This window comes from Callorhinchus milii, unplaced genomic scaffold (assembly GCF_018977255.1).
Source record: "Callorhinchus milii isolate IMCB2004 unplaced genomic scaffold, IMCB_Cmil_1.0 Scaffold8, whole genome shotgun sequence".
Taxonomy (NCBI): Eukaryota; Metazoa; Chordata; class Chondrichthyes; order Chimaeriformes; family Callorhinchidae; genus Callorhinchus; species Callorhinchus milii.
Window position 1 is genome coordinate 9,196,495 of NW_024704749.1, and position 19,850 is coordinate 9,216,344.

The window sequence follows — 19,850 nt, forward strand, 5'->3', positions numbered from 1 at the left end:
GAATACTGAAAAGACAATTGGATAAATATTTGAAACGCATTGCCTGGAAGGGCGGTGGAACCCGACTTGATAACGACGCTTAAGAGAGAAGTCGATAATTATTTGGGGAGGACGAGTTTGCGGGGCTATGGGGAGAGAGCGGGGGAGTGGGATTGATTTGGACAGCTCTTCTCAAAGAGCCGACACAGACGTGATGGGCCAAACGGTCTCCTTCTGTGCTGTATCATTCCACGATTCTATGAAGGCCATAAAAGGGGACAGGGAGAGAGTTAGGGATAAGGAATGCACAGCTCCTGTGGAGACGGTTGCAGATTAAGTTCGATGGGTCGGTGGCACTTCCTATTGTACGAGGAGTGGTTTGAGCTTGTTCTGTACTACTGGTGAGAAAATTCCATTCTGTTGTGAAGGATCTCGCAGACGATCACTGGCTAAGGGCAGTGACAGCGCTGTCGGTCATTGCAATGATTAGGTGCTTCACGCAGTACCTTGACAAGCAGGATTTATTTATATCATTAAAAAAAATGCGCCTTGGGACATCCTCCTGGGCGCGGAAGGCACTATAAAAATGCAATTTGTTGTCTGTTGTTGTTGAATAACAATCCTTCTGTTTGGTGTAGCGCCTTTCACGTCAGGAGCACATCTCAACGCGCTTCACAGGATTTACTACAAAGAGTAGAGACTGTGTGTTTTGCAGGCGGACGCAGCAACCAATTTGCGCGTAGTAATGTCCCACCAAAAGCCTGACCGATTTTATTTGGGGGATTATCGGCCAGGACACCAGAAGAAACTCCCTTTTCTTTTCAAATAATGCAATTAACATCCACCTGATCAGGCAGTCGCAATCGCATCCTAAGAACGGCACCACAAACAATAGCCCTGTACCCCAATTATAATAATCCTCGTATCGAAACACCTCTCGTTGATCGCATCCTTTGATCAACATGCAATCGCACTGAAACATCTCAAAGTGCTTTGTAAGGTTTCTGTAAAGTAAGGTGACTGTTTGTAAGAGAACTGCTCCTTACTGCACTTTGACTCGCTCTGCATTGCTCAGAAGAGTCCAGGACTCTTGATTTTGCCCAGGGTGAAACCGGCGCATCAAAAAAACGCGACACTCAGGGTAAAGAGGGGGTTTCACGATCGGCAATTTACCATTACAATGGCAATTTAAAAAGTTAGCACAGGAACCCATTGGATGTATCTGTAATACAACACTCAACAACTAAAATAGCATGTAATTGGAAATGGAATGTGCGTGTGAGTCACTCACGGCTCCATGTCATGGGCAAAGCCAACACTGGGAGTTTTACTTTTGTTACGTTTGTTAAACAGTTCCGCGCTGTCACACTCTCACACGGTCTAAATCACTGCCTAAAAACAATTCCTCTACAAACGCGCAGCCACGACACTTTACAGTCCATCTGGTGAGGCACTCTGAGAAGCTTCCACAACGTGATACAGCACTATTTCAAACGTGAGGACTATACTTGTTCAGAGGAGCTGTGAAGCTCCAGTGGGACAGAAATGGACGTCACACTTACAAACGACGGATGGAAAAAAAGAGAGCAGGTGAGAGAGCGAGAAAGGCAGAAGGAGGAAGAGATTACCGAGAGCGTGTGTGTGAGAGAGAGACAGACAGACAAATATAAGGAGACAGACAGAGACAGAGCTGGAGGCATGGAGCAACACTATTGGGTGTGAACAGGATGGAGAAATGTGTCCGAGCCAGAGTTGCGCAGTTTGATCGGCGTCAGACATTTCTTTAACGAGAAGCTTCAGTCAGTGCGTGTGTGTGTGTGTGTGTGCGTGTGTGGCGAGAAGGCACAGGTCTGATGGGTATAAAAGGCTATTGGACAGATGCTCCTCATGTTAGTTCACGTGATGGGGGTCAGAGGTGTAGAGAGAGAAAGCCACAACCACCTGCTCTTCAAATGAGCTCGCTAACCTGAGGCAGTCAACGTCAAACACCATAGACACCCTCCCACCCCCACCCCCAGCCACGTAGATAACCACCCTCCCCACCCCCCCCACATCAAACCTTTTTCTCAAAATAAAATTCAGCTCCTATAAACGCTAACACACCCACTTTCACACCACTGGGTGTGGAGTCCTCACCTCCCCATGTCAGGTTACCTTCTTCCGTGCAGGACAAACGAGCTCCGAGTTCTTAAAGCACAGCCTGAGGTTTGGTTTTATCCAAAAATTATGGGGTGGGTGGTGGGGTGGTGGAGGAGAAGGAAACTGACACAATGTCATTTGCCAGTTTCCTGAGAGGCCTAATTGGAATGTTTTCTGGACAGCCTGGTGGACGACACACCGGGGAAACTCATCGCCGTGTTTTAAGAGCATCCAAATGAAACTATTGCGGGTTCCATACGTGGAGGGAAAGTTCTGTTTGTGTTGTATGCGTTGCACACTCCCTCTCACTCTCCATCACACACACACACACACACACACACAGCATACACCTTATTCCTGGTGAGTTGAAGCGTAGGTTGTTAAGTCAAGGTTTGGGAATCTCAAGTGTGTGCAGTGAGTTACTGCTGGAGTTAAACCAGTTATATTCACACAGGTTGCCACTACTTCCCACTGTTTGTCCACCTATCCTACCCTACCTGTTTGGACTTTGGCTTACAGGGTTAACAGGAACCAAGTGGGATCCCCAGCCATCGATGAGTGGCTGGTCTGCTCCTCCAAGTCCTGCTAACAAGCCAGGTTGCCTGCACATTAACTATCAGATACTGGTTCCGACCTAGACAGGCGATGAGGCTTGATTTCCCTGCGTGCGGAAGGTGGCCTGGGTGGGCAGAATGAACCCAAGGTAGAGAACAGTGGGGGGGGGGGCTCAGTGAAGTCACTGGGGTTGAAGGTGGATTTTGCACAGGACACAGCAACCCTGATCCTGTTCTCTGTGCAAACGGTTTCGATCTTTCAGGTAAAGATCTCATAAGTCAGAGGAACCTGGATACTCTCCCAAGTGTAGCAGAGCAGAGCGGAGGCTCAGAACAGGACCACTCAATTCGTGGGAAGGAAGCGTTTTTTTTATATATATATATATAATAAAAAATACATTTTCTACACAGATTCAGCCAGTCACAGACATCGCACTCCGTCCGATCGCATCAGGACACCCGGCTCTGGGTACAACAGTACGCTGGCAGCCACAACGGTGTTCGTTATTGAGCCCGAGGATGGGTTTGTTTTTTTAAAAGTCGCCAGCCGAGCAACGTCCAACAAAACACCACGGCTTGAAATCCCTGCAGAGGTTGGGCCGAGTGAGTCTTGGGGTAAAGGTGATGAAATTTCAAGCCAACGGCCTGTCCGTGGCTCTCACGGAGGGTCCCTTTCCCTTTGAGAAAGTCCACACGTCACGTAGCAGGCCGCAGAGGCCAGCCACGGCACGGAATTAAAACCCTTTAGCGTTCCGCCAATTCCCTCGCCAAAATACCGTGAGCAGGTCTGGAGGCTTTTGTTTTACTTTTGGGCTGTTGTCTATCCGCAGCAGGCCGAGTCGAAGTGGAACGAACGATCAAAACAAAAGTAAAAGGGAGGGAAAGAAATGATTTCCCCCCCATCCCATCCCACCCCACCACCACCCGCCCACCCCCACCCCAACCACCCCCACTGCCTCCCTCTATTCAGGTGAAAGCAGCAACAAACGTCCCAAACCGGTTGAGGATGTCGGAATGCAGGGATTTCCACGTTTGCACAGGTTTCCGGCCTCTAGGCTCACTGAGGTGGACAGAAAGGCACTGCGAGTGGCTGCCTGGTGAAGCCTTGCTCTGGGATAGCTCGTAGGCTGGAAAGGGTTAATAAACACAAGAGTTTTAGTTCCTGCGCCGCACAGAACTATTCCTTCTCTTATCTAGAGTTTCGTTTTTCACGACGACGCAGTTAAAATAGCTGACGTGAAAAGGCCTCAGCAAAACCTTGGGTTATCTCGCTGAGACCTTCAGCTCCAGCTCATTAGGGTCGTGTATTACAATTGGAAGATAGTGGGTAAATGCTTCAATTCAGTCTGAGTTTGGAAGCGCAGCAGGTTGGCCTTTCCTCAGAAACTGTGTGAAAAAAAAAGTCTCCCGAAACCGAATGTGATGGCATTTTTTTTCTCACAATTCCGGGCCCTCTCGAATTTCAAGACGAGACGGTGCCAAGGCTCAGACTAGGCGGAATCAGTTGCTGGAGGACGCCATTGAATTGCACGGTTAACACAAGCCGTTACATTCCGCTGAGCGGCTCTCAGCGTGTTCACCGTTGGATTGGAGATCAGAAGGTTGTGAGTTCCAATCCCTGTCGCGTCTCATTCACCACAAACTGAGCACCGTATCTCGCAAAACGTATCCTCCTCGGCGGGGCAAGGCGAGGGCGGTTCGGGTTCTGCCCGGCGTTGGAACGGGAGGAGTCCGTTCAACCCCTCGAGCCTGTTCCGTCGTTCTGTAAAGATCAGAGCTGATCTGTACCTCAGATTCCTGCAGTCACGAGCACCTGTTTTCACTACAGCACATTCTAGTCCAACCGACCATTTCTCCCCGTGTCTGTGCGTGTCAGTTAAACTTTACTCGAGACGGGGTAAAGGGGCCACACGACATGTGATCTGAGAGATCCAGGTCCCGTCATCATAACAGTCGCCTTATAACTGCTAGACGTTAATAATAATACTACTACTAACAACAATCCTTGCGATTGATATAGAGCCTTGTCACGTCTTCGAGACGTCTCAAAGCGTTTCACAGTATATGCTGTAAAATGGATTGACTTGATATTTAACCTAACATAAATAAGGCACGTCCAGAGAGAGGAAACAGCTCCTGAACACATTTCTCTGGTCTCCCTGTACCACAAGCTGACTGTTCACCTCGAGGTGGGAAGAGGGTTGCAGAATGACGTGCTGGAACCCCCCCTTGTTCCACAAAAGTGACTTCTTTAAACCATGTTTTCTCAGATCCAGTAATCGTCCATCGTTAGCAAAAACACAAACCACAGACTAAACAAACACAGGCTGGTCCTCACTCGTCAGTGCTCTCTCTTGCCAGAGCAGAACGCTTTAATCCGCGGTCAGAAATCTTAACACGATCTGAGACTAAAAACTATTGCGTTCAAATTTAAGATGGGGCAGAATTTTGTGAAAATTCTTCAAACAATCTCGGGCTTTTATATGGAATCCGTTTCTGTTCAATAACTTAAAAAAGGTCCAAAAATTCAGACTGAACGTAACTCTTTTTGGAGCGGGAATGGGGGTGGGGGGCAAAATTCTGCACAATCTTAAACTGTACCACACCGGGTGATTTCAGGCCTCGGATGTCATAATAATAATAATAATCCTTGCATTTGATACAGCGCCTGATCACGTCTTTGAGACGTCTCAAAGCGCTTCACAGAACATATTGTAAAGTGAATTGACTGTACATGTGAGGCAGAAACACGGCAGCCAATGACGCACAACAGTGTCCCACAAACAGCCGTGGATTGAAGTGACCAAATTTTTTTTCTTTTTGAAGGAATTATTACCCCAGTAAAAGCGATCCGCCAATCGACTCACAACCGGGTTCCTACTTACTGCTGGGTAAACAGGGGCGTGTGGAGTAAGGAAACTTGCCCAACATTTCGCCCTGCCCGGGAATCGAACCCAGGTCCTCTCGCTTGACATTAATAGGACTGACTGACTTGACGCACAAGAACCAAACGGAAAATGGCACAAGATTGGGGTTGGAATACGCACCGTGCTTTACTGCGCACTCTCGTGCTGAGGCCGTGTTGAACAGCTTTACAGGGGATTCTGCCGATGCGCAAGCCCATCTACCGACTAAAAGTAACACGCCACCATCTGCATTATCGCAACAAATGTCAGCTGTCCTCGTGGAGAGCGGGATCTACAAGACATAAAGAGGGGGGGGGGGGGGGTGAGGGTCAATGTGTGTCAGTACTGTACCCTCCACACACCCCCCACTGCTGTAATGTAATGCACCCTCAGCCCCCCCACTACCACCCCCCCCTTTTATCACAACCAAGTACTGAGCCTCTCCGTCGCTGCCCCCGAACCTACACATTGCTTCGGACATCACCACAGCATGCAATACTCCACAGAACGTGAGGGCAGATCAAGCACAGTAGCTTTGCATGTTGTACTCTATAATGCACTCCACTGGCACGCAAACATGGTGCAACACACACAAACACACACACGCACACCATCGAACTGCTCGCACAGGTTTACTGTGCATACGCGTTAATGTACTTTTTATACACGCAGCTACACGGGACACTCAGCGAATATATTGTACGCTCAACTTGTGTACTGTACAACACTAATGCACTCCACACACTTTAATACACTGCACACACGCCAATTTATTGTGCCCACGGATACGCCGTACACACCAATGTACTGTGCACACACAGGAATTCTGTACACACTCTGATATACTCAACACATACAAATGCACTGAGCACGCTGTGGTACAGTACACAGACGCAGATGCACTATACTATACACACTGATAAGAGTGTATAAGCGTTGATGTAATAAGCACAGATTTACTGTACAGGCTGATACTGTACACACACCGATAATAATATAATAATAATAATCCTTGCATTTGATATGGCGCTTTTCATGCCTTCTAGATAGCTTCAACGCACTGCTATGCAGTGCACACGGCTCGCAGAAATTTTAAAATGAGTGACACAAACCTTATTCACTACTAGATCTCAAACTAATGTGCAGAATCTTGATGTCCTGGGACTTTTATCATGGCCCAGAATTGGAGGCAGCATTTGGACCCGTGTCCACATCCACTCTCAGAATCAGCGCCTCGTTCATTCGGATTTATTTTGGTTTTGCAGTCAGGCCTGTTCTCTCTCTCTCTCTCTCCCTCCCTCCCTCCCTCCCTTCCTCTCTCTCTGAGACAAGGAGGCTCCATTGGTTTTTACGATTGCAACGTGCTGTGGGTTGCTCAGTAACTCGGACGTATGCTGCATTTAAGCTTCTCTGGGAAATGTGACGTGACAGGAGATGTGAGCCTCCAGTCTGATCCCTTTCACCCAATTGAACAGGCTGACAAGCCCGAGTTCCATCCACACAACCCAGCGTGAGACGACATTAAAAAGCGACCTCAAAAATAAGTCTGGCTCGCCCTTCGCTCCCCCCCACCACCCCTCTCAATAACAAGTCAGAGCCTGACCGCACCCCCAACTTCCCTCTACTGCTCAACAACAAGACAAAATACTCCTACTACACTGTACCACGTAGCACTCCCGTGGTCAAGTACAACATGGGTTAGACAGGTTAAGATCTCTTACACCATCCCATCCAACAATTCTAGATCTGAAAATACTCCCAGCTAATTAGACTCACTGTTTCTCACTGAGACAAACAGAACACAAGAACACAAACCCCTTAGTTCCCGTTGTCTCAGCCTACGCCACAACTGCACAAAGAAAGAAAGAAAGTTCTTCATTTCTCCAATTTTTTTTCCCTCCTATCCTAAATTATCTCTCTGGGTTGCTATCGTCTTTGCTGGGGTACTGTTCTAAAGGTACCAAAGCCTCTCCAATGCCTTGTCCAAAAGATCTTTATTCGTGCGTGATCCTGGAGTCAAATCAGGTAGAATAAATGACCCTGAGGCATCTTGTCCTTGTCTGATTTCCTCACAGATACATTTTCCCTCAGGGGGTCTGTGAATAATCCACCTAGTCTTAGGCTTTGGAAGTGACTAACCCGGCAGAGAGGGCAGCACGGCTTTTCAAGAGATTATCTAAACAAAAATATTTGTAAAAATGTGGCCGCTCAATCCACAGGGTGGGACGCTGCTGTGCGCCATTGGCTGCCGCGTTTCACCTACAAAGTACACAGTCAATCCAGTCTACAGCAGATTCTGTGAAGCGCTTTCTGACGTCTCAACGATGTGATAAGACGCTATATCAAATGCAAGGATTCTTATTCTTATTCTTCTCATTATTAAATGCAGAAAGCCAGCTTCCATTGTAACAGTGAGCATAGGAATTTTCCACAGTTCAGCAGGATCTTAAATTTTAAGACAAAAACAATCACGCAAGTTAAAACCAGGCTAGTTTTCCCCTCACAAATCCAGGATCTCTGAAGCCGACATAAGTCCTTGTTGAAATCCCAGCTGAGATCACAATAATAATCCTTGCATTTGATACAGCGCCTTATCATGTCCTCAAGACGTCTCAAAGCGCTTCACAGGATATACTGTAAAGTGAATTGACTGTATATTTTGCAGGCGAAACACGGCGACCAATTGTGCACAGCATGAGTAAACTTACTATTTCCCAGGGCTGGGCATTGAACCCTGTGCAGCTCAGTTACTGGTGGATAAACCCACTGAACCATATTAATTCTTTTCAAGTAAGAATTTTAATTTTCCAAAGCTCGAGAAAGCTTTGGCTTAAAATCAGAATGAACTAATTTAATTAGCCTGTAATAAACAAGCTATTTATAGTGGAAGTAATTAACACCTCGTTGAGCTCACACAGGAATGGAACATCTCGGAGGCTCCCAGTGCCAGGGCAAGTCATGAATATATAATGATTTCATGATATAATTCTTCAGAGTGCACGCATTGGCACCTTGCGCTGTGATAAAAAAAATCTTAATTTTAAAATAATCCTCGGGGCAAGACTGAGCCACCAGCAAGATGGATAAACATGTTGATTCAGGTGATTCAGATCATTGAACAGCCTGACCAACAAATGTGTGGGCTGAGCTGGGCTGCATTGGATTGCGTTTGGTTGGGGTTCGTTAAGTTGAGTTGGGTTAGGTTGGGCTGGGTTGGATAAGACTGGGTTGCATTGAGTTGGGATGGGGTGAGTTGGGTTGGGGCAGGCTGGGTTGAGTTGGGATGGGGTGAGTTGGGTTGGGGCAGGCTGGGTTGAGTTGGGATGGGGTGAGGTGGGTTGGGGCAGGCTGGGTTGAGTTGAGATGGGGTGAGGTGGGTTGGGGCAGGCTGGGTTGAGTTGGGATGGGGTGAGGTGGGTTGGGGCAGGCTGGGTTGAGTTGGGATGGGGTGAAGTGGGTTGGGGCAGGCTGGGTTGAGTTGGGATGGGGTGAGGTGGGTTGGGGCAGGCTGGGTTGAGTTGGGATGGGGTGAGGTGGGTTGGGGCAGGCTGGGTTGAGTTGGGATGGGGTCAGGTGGGTTGGGGCAGGCTGGGTTGAGTTGGGATGGGGTGAGTTGGGTTGGATTCGGGTAGGATGGATTCGTTTGGATTGCACAAGTTGAGTTGGGCAGCGCTTTGTGGGGTTGGGTTGTGCTGGGATGAATTGAGCTGGGCTGCTTGGGGTTGGGGAGTTTGACTGGGTTGAGCTGGGCTGAATCGGCGAAGAGATTTGCCTGGGAAGACTCTGAATACAAAACAGCACTAGGATGTCCCTGCGGCCCTGAAAGACAGTATCAGACTACGCTCCTGGTCAGGGCTATGAACACTCTCTAGGTTATCCTTTACCCCGCATTTGCAGAGCTATCAAATCAACAAATTTAATCATCCACTTTGCAATTAACAAAAATCTCTTAAATCACAGGGGCAAACCCAAACAAATTAGAAACATCCAGTTCTCAATCTATTCAGTGCACATTATGAGTAAACACACTCCCACCCCCGTCTCTCCTACTGATTAGTGTGGAATCTCAGATTCCCACCCAAATCCCCGTCCAGTCTGCAAGATCCGATCGATTAATAAGATGCAAAGCTGCATCATCCATATTCCACACCTACTGCATTTTGTCTCCTGCCGCCAGTATAATCAACCCTCCCCATCCCTCTCCCTCTCTCTCTCTCTCTCTGAGGCTGTGGATGTTGATGTGTATACATTTGTGCGGGGGCAGGAGATTATATGACTGCTGGACTTGCGTGTGTCTGTGTGTTAGGATGTGTGGATGAGCTGGGTGCGTGTGTTAGTATGCGAGTGAGTTACAGGGTGTTTAAGGTGTTTGCTGTGTTGGTGAGTGAGGGTGTGTGTGTGTGTGAGTGTGTGTGTTGGTGGGGGGGGGGGGGGGGAGGAGGAGGGAGAAGCAGTGAGGCAAGGCTGAGCTACCGGAGCGCTGCTAACTGACAGACCGCTTCCATTCCCCATGGCATTAATCGAGAGGCCTCCTCACTACCGGTGAACGACACCTGATGACCCAGTCCTGCCACAAGGGGGGGAAAAGGGAGGGGGGGAAAGGGGTCGTCGGGAAGCTCTGACCCCGGCACCCTTGCGAAGGAGCCTCACAATGACAAACGACACCCTTACCTGGAGATCACATTAGGAATCCACACAAAAATATTCCTTTCAAAAAAATCTATAAAGTTAATTAAAGGGTTGCCTTTACTCAGCACACCACAAAACACTCATTAGCAGACACGGGGGATCAATCAGGCTCCCAGGATCCGATGTAATTTAACTCTATTCCCACTGCCCCCCAAAAAACATAACCATTAATGCTTTACTTCTGAAAGCCGGCCTGATCGTATCACCTTTTAGAAAGATTTGGTGCGTTTAACTATTAATTCCAAATCAATCGTCTGGATATGTGTGAGCATTGATTGTCCGGATATTTAGGGATATGTAATGCAAGGATATTGGCTGAGGATCCCATGGGCCCAATGATTTGAAAAGGGTTTGATTCGGAAGCACAGCTCCTTCGTGCCGACACTGACCGGGTTGGAGCAAGCTCTCCGCCCGCTAGTTGTTTGTTTGACTGCCGTCGACACACCCTGTCCTACACCAGCGCCACAACACCACGCTCGGCTTCAAATTAACAAGGACACGGTGCCAGGAAAGCGCTGCAAATTCTGGCTGTCTCCCCTCCCCGCGTTTAAGACTGACACAGACTCGGCTCAGGCTTATACTGAACGGTTCAACGTCTCGCGGTGATGAAAGAGTTATCCTCACAGGGAGCACAGGAATGTTTCAGTTTCTAAGAAACAGATGTCTGTCTATTCCATCGCTCCAGTCTCCCAAGTTACACATTATTGGGAATGGAGGGGGGGGGGAGAGGGAGAGAGGGGGAATCATCAATGTTGTATATCACACCAGGAAAGTTGGCTTCGGGTTTCAGTGTAAGCCTCACGGTGTGGTGTTCAGGCTGCGCTGTACAGTGACACAATTTACTGGGGAATTTATATCCCACCGTGAGATAGTCTGCCTGGTTTTTCTTTGATAATGTAACGTGTCACATTAGTGCACACGGAATATCACGCTCAATCCTTCACTGCTTACAACGCCCTGTGACTTTCACGCTGGATGTGGCACTGTGGTCTTAGGACGGTACATACACACTGGCACGCAGAGGGTATCCGTCTATCAATAAATAGTCCGGTAGAAATGGAAATACCAGACGGGTTCAATTATTCTAGACAAACAGCGCTGCTCACAGCACTGAATTACAACAACAACCATCTCCGACTCTTTCCCCTCCTGCTGAAAATCTGACACGTTGAAAAACATATACGTTACAAAAACAACAACCAAAGATTCCTCAACGATGCCCGTTGCCGGTGGTTGGTAGCAGACCACTGCCCGTCTGTCTCACCCAAACATCTGGGATGTTAACCCCCATTCGAGGCTGACATTCAGAGCAGTGCAGAGGGCGGTATCTTCCTGGTTCAGGTGAAAGTTAAAGATCTCATGGCATTATTTGTGAAGAGAAGAGATTCCCCCACCCACACCCCCACCCCCACCCTGGCCAACAATTCTCCAGGTAAAAAAAAACACACCTGGTTGTTTACTTGGTGGGACTTGCTGTGGGCATATGTTGGCTGCTAAATTTCCTATAAATTACAGAATATTTTATAGAAAATCTACACTTTCCAGAAAAAATGCGAAGCACTTTTGAGACGTTTTGATGAGATGCCATATCAAATTCGAGAATTAATATCGTCCCTCGCTCACTGTGTGTTCAGAGAAGGGATTCGATTCAACAACAGTGTTCACGTGGGCTAAGGTACGAGTGTTACAATCACTCGTGTTTGTAAAAGTCAGACCAGCCCACACCCAAGTCCAGACAGAAAGGACATGTGATACCAGGCAACCTGCCACCAGGTTTGATAGTTCCTTGGATGGTACAGAGGTCTGAAGAGAGACACTTAAAATCGTAAATAAAATAAAACATCTCTCTCATTTTACACAACTACGGTAACTTGACTTGGAACCTGCTGTGCGCAATTGGCTGCCACGGTTTGCCCACAACGTACCCAGTCAATTCACTTTACAGTATATTCCGCGGAGCGCTTTGGGACCTCTCAAAGACGTGATAAGGCGCCGTATCAAGTGCAAGGATTATTATTATTATTTTATTATTATTATTGCAGGGCATGTCAAACAAATAAGCTTTTGTTTCACGATATGCAGTGTAAGAAACAAGGTAGCTTGTAAATACTGAAGACCATAAGAATTGGCAAACACTAATCAGTCGCTGATGCAGCCGTTACCTGGTTGGGACAGGATGTATTTTCTGTGGTTCCTAATGCCATGGTTCCCTCAAACGCTAACGTATCTTTCTGTCACACTGGCTCGCATGGCATTTTGTGCTTCACTTCCCTCAGGCAAGCTCAGTCATTTATACAGTGTCCGTTACCTCGCTGCATGGGTATGTAAAATATCTCCCGGCAAAGACGGCACGGATATAAGATGCACCAGCAGTCTTCGTCCCTGGATCAAGTGCTTGCGTAGAGACTGAAGTCCCTTTTAGTCGCGAGCGGGTACTGTAGAGCCTAGCCTTCCTGTATTATTATTATCATTATCATTATCATCGTTTTATTTTTACTATCGCATTTCCGCAATGCTAACTTTCCTCTAAAGAATCTTTTGCTAACAACCCACCCGCACCCGCCCACCGAAAAAAAAAAGTTTAAAAAAAAACAAAGAGATTCGGATGACTACCCGGAGCGAACACGTGTTTTATTGTTTTTTTTGTCCTGCTTTGGGATTTTTCTTTAAAAAAATGTGAATTTAAAAGCGCTTTACGTTAAAATAATCGGCAACTAAATTGGTCAGTGAACGGAGGAGTGTCTTTGAGAGCAATGCCAAGGCTTTCAGACACCTCACCCCCCCCCCCCCACACCGTGCCGTTAAATGTGTTATCTATAAATGTAAAGATTATTATTGATTATTATAATTATTATATTTAGAAAAGGGCTTCCAGGTATTTATTTGACGCAAAGGATGCTACATAATTGCAAGTCATTATATTTGTGTTTCTTGGAAGTGTATGTGAGAGCGTATTGTGTGTAAAATGCGTGTGAAACACAAACAAATCATGGTGTTTATGGCACGTGTATGTGAATGTCTGCGGCGTGCAGGCTCAAATGACTCTATCCTGGTGTGCGTGTCACCTGTAAGTGTACATGTCTGTGACACGGAGGCAGAGTGTGATGGCATGACCAAAAACATGGTTATGTCATGCGATAATTGTCACGGGTGACAATTCTGATGAAATCGTCCTTGATATTTGATATAACGCCTCGCGTATCGTGTCGGGAGACGGCTCAAAGCCTTTCAAAGGACATAATATATTGTATAAGTGTAAATGGCTTTGAACTTGTAGGCAAACACGGCACCCAATTTGCACAAAGCAATGTCCCACAAACTGTAACATTGCATTTTCCCCCCTAACATTTTAGACTATTTTGTTGAATGTGAGTGCACAACTGAATAGAACTGTGTGTGTGTGTGAGAGAGAGAAAGAAAGTGCCAAACCTGTGGTGTGTGAATGAGAACTTGCTGTCTGCGTGCATGCATGCGAAAATATATTTAACACAAGTAAAAAATGAGATATTCCTGTACGTCTTCCGTTCTGTTCTCCCGGCATTGCCTCTCGATACGTCTCTTTTTGTTTTTTAAAAAAAAAGAAAAATGACTGCAAAGTGCTTTTCAATTCCAAAGAAAAAGTGTGAGTGATCCGTCTGTGTGCGAGATGAGGGGAGCGTGAGAGAGATGAGTGTGTGAATATGAAAACGGGCATTATAAGATCTAGGAGAGCGAGAGAAAAAAAAAGCGGTGGAACAGGGCACAACAAAGCCGTTCATCAGGAGCAAAGGAACAGCTCTGTGCATGTTGCAGGTCAATAAGTCTACATGATGAAGGTTTATTTCAAATATTCTGGCTCAGCACACAGCTGTAGCAGCTCTTCCTGGCTGCTAACTAGCTATTGATCTGCTGCCCTTAACTGTGCAGAACATGAGGGCAGGAAGGACACTGAGCAACTGCATTTAAAAATGGAAAGAAGCTTCTGAATAAACCAATTTATGTCCTTAGCGGAGCGGAGCTCAGTGAATGTTGATACACTGCCTATACAACACAAGCCTTGAATGCTAAACACCCTCCGTTGCAATTCCAAGCTGTCCTCCACTGAGCATTAAATAGAACAAAGGAACCAGCAGCGGGACTATACCTCACACACACACACACACACGCACACACACACACAGGCAGTAATGTCAGGGCTCGCGTTATACAGTCTTTCTGTTCCTAAACCCCTACCCCATCCCCTCCACTCCTTGCTCCCAAACCGTGGGAGAAGCCAAGGGAGGGAGGCAGAGACAGAGAGAGACATAGAGAGAGAGGGACACGGAGAGAGCTCCATGTATTAGGAGAAATAAGCAAACTGCATTGTGAGCAGAAAGGAGATTGAGGAACAGCGAAGGGGGCTGAGGAACCTGTTGTCTGTCTCTCTCTCTCTCTGCGACTGAGCCTCAGCCTAACCTGGGGAAACCGAACTGAGTTTGTATCAGTATCAAAATTGGTAAAGATATGTAAAAAAATTGTGGTGGGGGGGGGGGGGGGGAGTTGAGGAGGAGGAGGGAATTGAATTAAGACGTTCTTTTTGTTCAAATGCTGTGAAACACGGCACAGGATAGCCAGATTGTGCAGAGCGAGTGGATTTCTGGAGGAGTGAAAGTACGTGCAGTTGAATGCCTTCAGCTGAGCGCAAGGCAGCAGTTTACAAACAGAAGACATCGAAAAGACAAGAGGTTTAATCTGGCGACGGGGGGTTCTGTGGGTGGCGTTTAGCGACGGATGTGTCTCACTGATTAGACCCCAGTGCCTTTCCCCGGCTTTGCAGTAAATACACCCAGCGCTGGTATGCTCGCCCAGTGCCAGTCTCTCTCACTGACTGTAACCCCCCAACTGACTGTCCTGACATCCTGCAGCTCTGCAATGCCAACACTTCACTTCACTGTATTCTGTGAGGGTTCTGGCCTGACCTGACCTGACCTGGCCCGGCCTGGCCCGGCTTGGCTTGGGGGTGGGGGGGTGGTGGTGGTGGTGGGTTGGTGCCGTAACACCGTCACCACACGGGGAAAACCCAGTCTGTCCCAGCAGGTCGACCCCGCGCCGCGTGTGAGTGAGCCAGCGAGGGGGAGAACAACAACAACAACAACAACAACAAGATTCCATTTATAAAGCGCTTTCAAGTCAGGAGGACGTCCCAAGGCGCTGCACAGTTGGGTCAGGACCCGAGCATTGGGGGGAAATGGTCAGGGTGAGGGGAGGGAAGGGAGGGAGAGAGGAGGGGGGAAATGGTCAGGGTGAGGGGAGGGAAGGGAGGGAGCGAGGAGGGGGAAGAGAGTCGAGAGGGGAGCTGAAGGCACGGTCAAAGAGAAAGGTTTTGAGACCGGCCTTGAAGGAGGAGAGGGAGGAGGCGGCGAAGGCACTGGGGGATGGAGTTCCAGAGCCTTGGGGCTGAGAGGCTGAAGGCCCGACCACCGATGGTAGGGCGGTTGGGGCGGGGGACGTGGAGAACTGAGGAAGCGCAGTCACTTGAGCGCTTACATTACGGTCCCGTTATAAATGAGCCCATATTTTTTTTTTTCGCCAAACTCAACACACACGCTCGTTCGTTTCGGAAGAGTCAAGACTGGAGGAAAGTCCATTCTCGTCTCGCAGAAAACCACCGCTTTAAAAAGGCACTGAATCGAGGTTGAAAAATCCCTTTTTTTTTGCTGTTTTGTTTATTTGTTTGCTTTGGTTCAAAGTAAAATGATCTAAGTTGGGAGTGGAGTGAGTTCCAGATAAAAAAAAACAACCGACACGCCGACTGAAACCGACATCTCGTTAGGATTTTTTAACGAGAATGAAGGTGCCGTACTTTTAACGCTGTTATTATGCCGTCTGCATATCACTCTCCTTCCTGAAGTGCTTTAAAGTCCTTTTAAGGTACTGAGAGATGCCTCAATTCGCCTCTCCCTATCCTCTCTCTCTCTCTCTCTCTGGATCCCAAGTGCTTAACAATATTCACACCAATGTCGGTGAAGCAAGTACCTGGGAGGAAAGGGCAGAGAGAGAGAGAGAGAGAGAGAAGGCAGAGAGGAGAGAGAGAGGCGGGTGGGTGAGGTGGTGGGGGGGGGTAAAGGTTGTAGCAGTGTGGCCAGACATTCCTTACCTTCTTTGTTGCTGCTCTGAGACTTGGCTTTCTCCCACTGTGCCATCTCCTTGTCTTCCTCTTGCGGGTCAATCATGGCCTTGTCGTTGGGCAGGTACCAGGTAGAGTTATGTTCCGCCATCAGAGACTCGATGTCTATGGTGCTGATGGCCTTGCCATTGTCCGCGCTGCAGCCAGCCAGCTCCGAGTCCCCCCCGCCTACACCACCGCCGCCACCGCCGCCGCCGCCTCCGTTCTGCCCGCCGCACTCGCCCCCGCCCTTCTTGTTCTTCATGGCCAGGGGCTGGTCCTCCGAGATGCTGAACTGCTGCCTCTGCAGCTGGATCTGCGCCTGGAGAATCTCCAGCGGGTGGATCTCGTCCTGCCCGCCCGTGCCGGTGGGGGTGCGGACCTGCTCCAGCCCCGGGGTGCCAGGGTGCCCGCTGCCGCTGCTGTTAAGTCCAAAGCCGTTGGCGCCGGGCCCTGCGTTGGAGGTAGTGTTGCTGTTGGGGTGTGAGTTGAGCATGCTCAGGCCCAGCTGTTTCTGTCCGTGGTCCGCGCGCTGCAGCTTGGGGGAGCTGGTGACCAGCCGGCCGGCCTTGGCCAGGTTGCCGTCGGAGCCACCTCCGCACGCCTCGTCCTTGTGCCCGTAGTGGTTGCTGGCGTCGTCGGGGAAGTCCACGTGCGGAGAGCTCCCGTCCGATTTGGTCACGCTCTGGATGCCGCTGTCCAGGGAGGACATGAGGTCCGGCTGGTCCGACAGCAGCAGCTCGCTGCCCTTGGCCCAGGAGGAGGGGGACACCTTGTCCTGCGGGGTGCCCCCGCGCTCGGACACGTGCACGCTGGGCTGCCCGGGGCTCACCACCGGGTTCACGTTCTCCGCCGAGTACTTGTCGAAGAAGATGCCAGGGCTGACGTGGCCGCTGTCCCGTTTCCTGCGGCCCCGGCCCCTGCCGGCCGGGCCCTTGCCCTCTCCCCCGGGGCCGTGCTCCAGGCCGTAGCTCGGCGACAGGTTACACTCGGGCTGGGAGGGCGGGTTCGGGTTGGGGTTCTGGGCCTGCCCTCCGCCCTGGCTCCCCGCCGCGGGCCCCTTCGTGCCGCCAACGCCCGGCAACCCCAGCTGCCCTCCTTGGGGGCCGTTGTTCTGGAAATACTCCTGCCCGCTGCCGTTGCTGCCAACCCCGCCCAGCTCGGGCTCAGTCTGGCTCAGTTTGCGCTTGGCCTCGCTGGGGGCCTTCTTGTTGAAGGTGACGTTGAGGTTGGGGGCTCCCAGGCTGGCGATCATGTTCTGGCAGGCGGTGGACAGGGCGGCCAGGCAGCTCTGCCCGTACATGGTGTTGTCCTTGGCGCCGGGCTTGCTGAACGAGCCCAGCGACAGGGAGCCGATCTTGCTCATGGAGGGTCTCTGGTGGTTGGGCTGGAAGTCGGCCTGGGCCGAGTAGCCCCCGGGACCCCCGCCGCCGTGCGGGTTGGCCGACCGGCTCGAGCCGCCTCCTCCGACGAAGGGAAAGGCCTGCTGCCCGCCCATCTGGGAAGGCGGGGGGTAATCGGAGGCCGACCGCCTGTCGGGCGGGGGGTTGGGCAGAGCCATGGCCCCGCCCGGGGACTGCATCTGAGCCATGCCGCCCCCCATGTTGTTGCTGTTGCCGCCGCCGCCCCCCACCACCCCGCCCACGAACTGGGGGTGGAGGCCGGGGGAGTGCAGGCCCTGGACGTGCCCGTCGCCCGCCATCCGCAGGGGTTCCTGCATGGACAGGCCGCTCACCGCCGCCCGGTATAGCAGGCCCGAACCGTTCTGCTGCAGGCTCATCTGCACCGAGTCATGGGGGCTGCCTTCGGCCGACAGGCTCCTGCGGGACAGCAGGTCCCCTGGGCCCGGCGGCGGGTGTGGGCCCGGGAACCAGGGGGACGGGTCCTGCCCCATCTGGGCCTCGAAACTGGGCATCCTGCCTCCCCCTCCTCCGCCGGCCTCTCGCTCGAACCCGCCCTGCCCGGGGTGCCCGTGGAGGAGGCTGCCCGGTCCGGCCTCGGCTGGGAGGCCGAGACCCAGGCCTAGACCCAGGCCTAACCCTAGGCCTGGCAGGCCGGGCTGCCTCATGCGCTGTTGCTGCTGCTGCTGCTGTTGTTGTTGTTGCTGCTGCTGCTGGTTCCTGCACACCATCTGCTTGAACATCAGCAGCATGTTGTGGCGCTGCTGGAGCGAGTGGGAGTGCTGATCGGGGCCCGGGTGCTGGAGTGGGGGCCCCGGGGGCGGCGGGAAGGCCTCGGGTCCCGGGGGCGAGTACTCCCCGGGGAGCCCCGGGTAACCCGAGGAGGGCGAGGAGGAGGACAGGTCCGGGTTGCCGGTGGCGTGCAGGTTGCTGTTACTCCACGGGGCGGGGGACGAGGCAGGGCAGGGGTCCACGTTCACGCCGTGGGCGCCGTTGGGGGCGAAGTCGAACCGCGTGCGTTTGGCCAGGGTGAGGTAGGGCGAGTCGAAATGCTGCAGGCGCTGGTTGGCCTGTTGTTGTTGTTGTTGTTGTTGGTGTTGTTGTTGTTGCTGCTGCTGCTGTTGCTGCTGGAGGGTGAACATGGACTCGCCGCCGTTGTACGGCTGCAGGTTCCTGTTCTCCAGCCGCTGGATGGGATACTCGAAGGCGGCGTGTTGGCTGGGCAGCAGCCCCGGGTCCTGTAGTCCGGGGGGAGCCTGCTGCCTGGGGATGGCGGGCGGGCAGGAGTTCTGGCGGGAGAGCAACCCCACCGCCTGCTGCTGCTGCTGCTGCTGCTGTTGTTGTTGTTGTAGGAGAGAGTTCCTGGGTACCACACCGCCACCTCCTTCCATCCCCACCGACATCTTCCGACTGGCAAACCTTTCGTAAAACAAGCCATGTTGTTGCTGTTGCTGTTGTTGTTGTTGATGCTGCTGCTGCTGCTGGTGTGGGTGCATCTTGCCCATGTTGACGCCTGGTGCCCGGGGCAGGCTGGCAAAGGCGGGGCCGGGCACCTGCCTGGCCGCGCTGTAGTGAGGCAACTGCCCGGGCGACTCGGAGGGCGAGAAGCCCGGTGGGGGCAGGTCATACGGCTGCGGTGGAGCCTGTGACTGCTGCTGCTGCTCCGGGTAGCTGTAGTCCATGGGGTCCACCACCCCCGGGGGGTGTGGTGGTGGTGGTGGTGGTGGGGCGGGGGGTTGGCTGTGGAGGCGCCGGGGCTCCAGGGGGTGAGGCTCGGCTGCCGACGCGGACGAAGAAGAGGAAGAAGAGGAGGAGGAGGACGACGAAGAGGAGGAGGAGGAGGAGAGGCCATGGAAGGAAGTGGCGCGGTGGGGGGACTGGTCCAGGGGGAGGCAGGGGGTGGGGTTGGACGAGGAGGAGGGGGTCTGGTGCGGCTGGTAGTCGCTCAGGTTGGTGGCTCTCCCGGACTGTTGCTGCTGCTGCTGCTGTTGCCCAAACTCCCCCACGACCCCTCCACCCCCCACCCCCCCGGGGCTCTCCCCCAGACCCTCGTAACCCT

At 51.3% G+C, this 19,850-nt stretch overlaps 1 protein-coding gene across 1 annotated transcript in view; it reads right to left on the bottom strand.

Annotated features, from left to right (window-relative positions):
* Positions 1-3,636: 3,636 nt before the first annotated feature.
* Positions 3,637-19,850, bottom strand: part of mn1b (meningioma 1b) — a 16,746-nt gene continuing 532 nt past the window's right edge. The window contains exons 2-3 of the mRNA XM_042337378.1: positions 16,383-19,850; positions 3,637-3,799 (exon numbers count right to left, since the gene is read on the bottom strand). The exon at positions 16,383-19,850 is cut by the window's right edge and continues 305 nt beyond it. Coding sequence (XP_042193312.1) covers positions 3,639-3,799; positions 16,383-19,850 — 3,629 coding nt within the window. The 3' untranslated portion in view covers positions 3,637-3,638. The remainder of the gene's footprint in view (positions 3,800-16,382) is intronic.